At 41.1% G+C, this 3,412-nt stretch overlaps 1 protein-coding gene across 1 annotated transcript; it reads right to left on the reverse strand.

Annotated features, from left to right (window-relative positions):
- Positions 1–1,687: 1,687 nt before the first annotated feature.
- LOC120027337 (replication protein A 14 kDa subunit-like) lies at positions 1,688–3,182 on the reverse strand. Its single transcript, XM_038972256.1, has 4 exons — positions 2,991–3,182; positions 2,667–2,741; positions 2,347–2,458; positions 1,688–1,976 (listed from the first exon to the last, which is right to left on the reverse strand). Exons 1-4 carry the CDS (start codon positions 3,162–3,164, stop codon positions 1,894–1,896), a joined length of 444 nt encoding a protein of 147 aa, XP_038828184.1. The 5' UTR covers positions 3,165–3,182; the 3' UTR covers positions 1,688–1,893.
- Positions 3,183–3,412: the final 230 nt, after the last annotated feature.

Consider the following 3,412-nt stretch of genomic DNA (forward strand, 5'->3'; position numbering starts at 1 on the left):
GCCAAGACTATTTGCATTGCCCCCCCCCCCTCTGGGACGCTGCTGCTACTCTGTCATCTATGCATAGTCACTTGAATAACTCTACAAAATAGCCTCCAACACTCTACTCAACAATTTGGATGCAGTCTATCACAGTGGCATCCGTTTTGTCACCAAAGCCCCATATACTACCCACTACTGCGACCTGTATGTGCTCGTTGGCTGGCCCTCGCTTCATACTCATCGCCAAACCCACTGGCTCCAGGTCATCTACAAATCTCTGCTAGGTAAAGCCCCACCTTATCTCAGCTCACTGGTCACCATAGCAGCACCCACCCGTAGCACGCGCTCCAGCAGGTATATGTCACTGGTCACCCCCAAAGCCAACTCTCCTTCCAGTTTTCTGCTGCCAATGACTGGAACGAACTGCAAAAATCTCTGAAGCTGTGAAGCTGGAGACTCTTACCTCCCTCACTAGCTTTAAGCACCAGCTGTCAGAGCAGCTCACAGATCACTGCACCTGTACATAGCTTATCTGTAAATAGCCCATCCAATCTACCTCATCCCCATACTGTATTTATTTATCTTGCTCCTTTGCACCCCAGTATCTCTACTTGCACATTCATCTTCTGCACACCCTACCATTCCAGTGTTTAATTGCTATATTGTAATTACTTCGCCACCATGGCCTATTTATTGCCTTACCGCTCTTATCCTACCTCATTTGCACATGCTGTATAAAGATTTTTCTACTGTATTATTGATTGTATGTTTGTTTATTCCATGTGTAACTCTGTGTTGTTGTATGTGTTGAACTGCTTTGCTTTATCTTGGCCAGGTCGCAGTTGCAAATTAGAACTTGTTTGCAACTAGCCTACCTGGTTATATTAAGGATAAGTAATACAGTGATAGTGTTGATGGTTATTTAGTCCCTACCTCACCACCTGGTGGTAAGAAGTGTGGTTCCAGCAGTACAGGAGCTTGTGTTGAACACTTTGTATCAACAGAGGGCATTACAACACAGCCATGCATGCAGTAGACTAGAAGATGGTGGAAAGCCATTTTCAAGTCAGATTTGAAATACAGTATATATTGCAGAGACCCCTCTAGCTCAGTGACCAACTATATTCAGCCGCGGACCAATTTTTTCTTGAGCGGAGGGTCAGAGGGTTGGAACATAATTACAAATCATTTGTAGACTGCAAACTGATCGCAAGAAGCAGATTTGCTTGTATTTTTTGTCTTGTCAAAAAAACAAAAGTGCTCAGAAAACTTGGAGGGGAAAATATATACATTTTTATTTATTTAGGCAAGTCAGTTAAGAATAACTTCTTATTTACAATGATGGCCTACTGCGGCAAAACCCTAACAACGCTGGGCCAAGTGTGCGCCGCCCTATGGGTGAACCAATCACAGCCGGTTGCGATACAGCTTGGAATTGAACCAGGGTCTGTAGTGATGCCTCTAGCACTAAGATGCAGTGCCTTAGACCCCTGTGCCACTTGGGAGCCCACCCCCCAAAAATGTTTGACTAGCCAGATGCTTTTACTGTTTAGGGCAGCCCTCATAACCCTCGCTGTTCAAGTTAATTAACTAAGGAGTAGACCCGCTAACGAGAATATTATAAACAGTCGAGGCAGTAACTTGGTTGAGTTAAGATAATAAAGCTTGATTTTAGTCGAGGATGATGATATCAAACAAATTGAGACACGGCTTATTTGGGGTTTATTAATGAATCTTGTTGTAATGACTAAAACAGACAGTTATAAAAGCATTCATTTTTATTTTCCATATGAAGAAATATAAGAAACTGTACATATCCATTTAACACTCATATACAAGTATATTTAAAAAATGGCAAACAAGATCATGTTGACAATGATCTTTAGGAAGTAATGAATAAGTGCAAAGTGCTCATCCACTGGTGGCTATTTCAAATGGATAGTGCTGGGGGAAATCGTGGATGACTTTCAGGACATCATTGTACAGCTCCAGGTCTGGAAAGAAAATACAAATTAAAATGAAATGCTATTAGTTAAACCATTATGTGAAGAAAATAAAGAGATGTCAAACCAGTTGAACACAGTCTTTGCTATGTTTAAAAGTAGACTCTGCAAGAGGTCAATATCATCAAATACTGTGGGGCGACATCCTAGAAACACCATCATCAACAAGAATTAAAATATGCCAAGACCACCATTATTATTTATCCCAAATATGTGCTCTCCCTTGAGATATGCACACATTGGGAAGAGAACATATTTTGTTGACTTTGTTGCAGGAAGTCACCCTGCTGTGTATAATGTCATTTAGCAGTCTAACTTTGAGAACACATTCCCTTTTCCACAGGAGAGATTATATACTTACCGAAAGGAATGCCTTTGTCTTCTCTGAGTATGTTGTATGCAGAGGCCATTATTGTCCCTTTGTTGGACACCATACCAAGCACCTCCACCACCCCGCTCAGCTCCTCATCAAGCTGGGGAAAAATAAACAATGTTACATCAGACAATACTAAACTCAAGTACAATGTTCACTTTCAGTTGAGTGTTGTCTTTGTCAGATATTTGTATTCTCAATTCCTAGCAGATAGCTACTTACTGTTCAACCAGTCTACTGTAGCTAGCTAGTTAGTTAAAGTCTTGCAACTAACGTTAACGTTATAGAAACGCTGTGACTGTACTTACGGGCTCGTTGAGTTCCACTGATGCAGACTTCCCTTCTCCGTCCGAAAGACTGAATGATTTTCCCGTTGGGTGGATCTGTCATAGACAACAATGAATTGCGATTTCGTAATGCTAAGTGTCGAATTCCATTGCCATTTCTGGCCGTGTAGTCTGGTGTAACGTTACCACCACGAACCTTTCGTCAAGATAAGACCGCCATCCAAATCAAATTGTATTTGTCACACGCGCGGAATACAACAGGAGTCGACTTTACAGTGACACACTTACTAGAAATCCATTTTATAGTGCTGAACTAACGGTGGACCAATAACACTAGCATATTACCTTCTCAACGCGTCCAACGAAGCAAATCGGCCTGCTGATATATCGAGACAGCATATCAGAGTTAATCCTGGCTTTTTGTAACTCGAAAACTGCCATTTCGAAAGATTTTGCTGTGCACAATTTGTAGCTACGATTGTATATCAGACAAGCAGGTTGTAGCGCGGGAAATATCATGTATGACGATGTTTCCGCATTGTTCTATGTTACATTCTTTCCCAGGATACAAGCTCGTATTAATTATCGTCCCTCATATTAATATTGAAATGCCAGCTGAAGGGATACTTTTATATAAATAAAACTTTAGTCATTTAAAAGTTTAGTATAATAACCAAACACCAGAATCCAAGCGATATATTGCGGTATAACCATTGTAAAACGGATCAGAATTAGATCATACTCGACATTGTTTCGACACGGACCAT

The sequence above is a fragment of the Salvelinus namaycush genome, chromosome 32 (genome assembly GCF_016432855.1).
Source record: "Salvelinus namaycush isolate Seneca chromosome 32, SaNama_1.0, whole genome shotgun sequence".
NCBI lineage: Eukaryota > Metazoa > Chordata > Actinopteri > Salmoniformes > Salmonidae > Salvelinus > Salvelinus namaycush.

Coding starts and splice junctions, on each gene's coding strand:
- LOC120027337 (XM_038972256.1), bottom strand. CDS start 3,164: ATGATATTTCCCGCGCTACAACCTGCTTGTCTGATATACAATCGTAGC. Junction 2,459..2,666: donor CAGTGGAACTCAACGAGCCC/GTAAGTACAGTC, acceptor ATTTTTCCCCAG/CTTGATGAGGAGCTGAGCGG. Junction 1,977..2,346: donor AGACAAAGGCATTCCTTTCG/GTAAGTATATAA, acceptor TTTTCTTTCCAG/ACCTGGAGCTGTACAATGAT.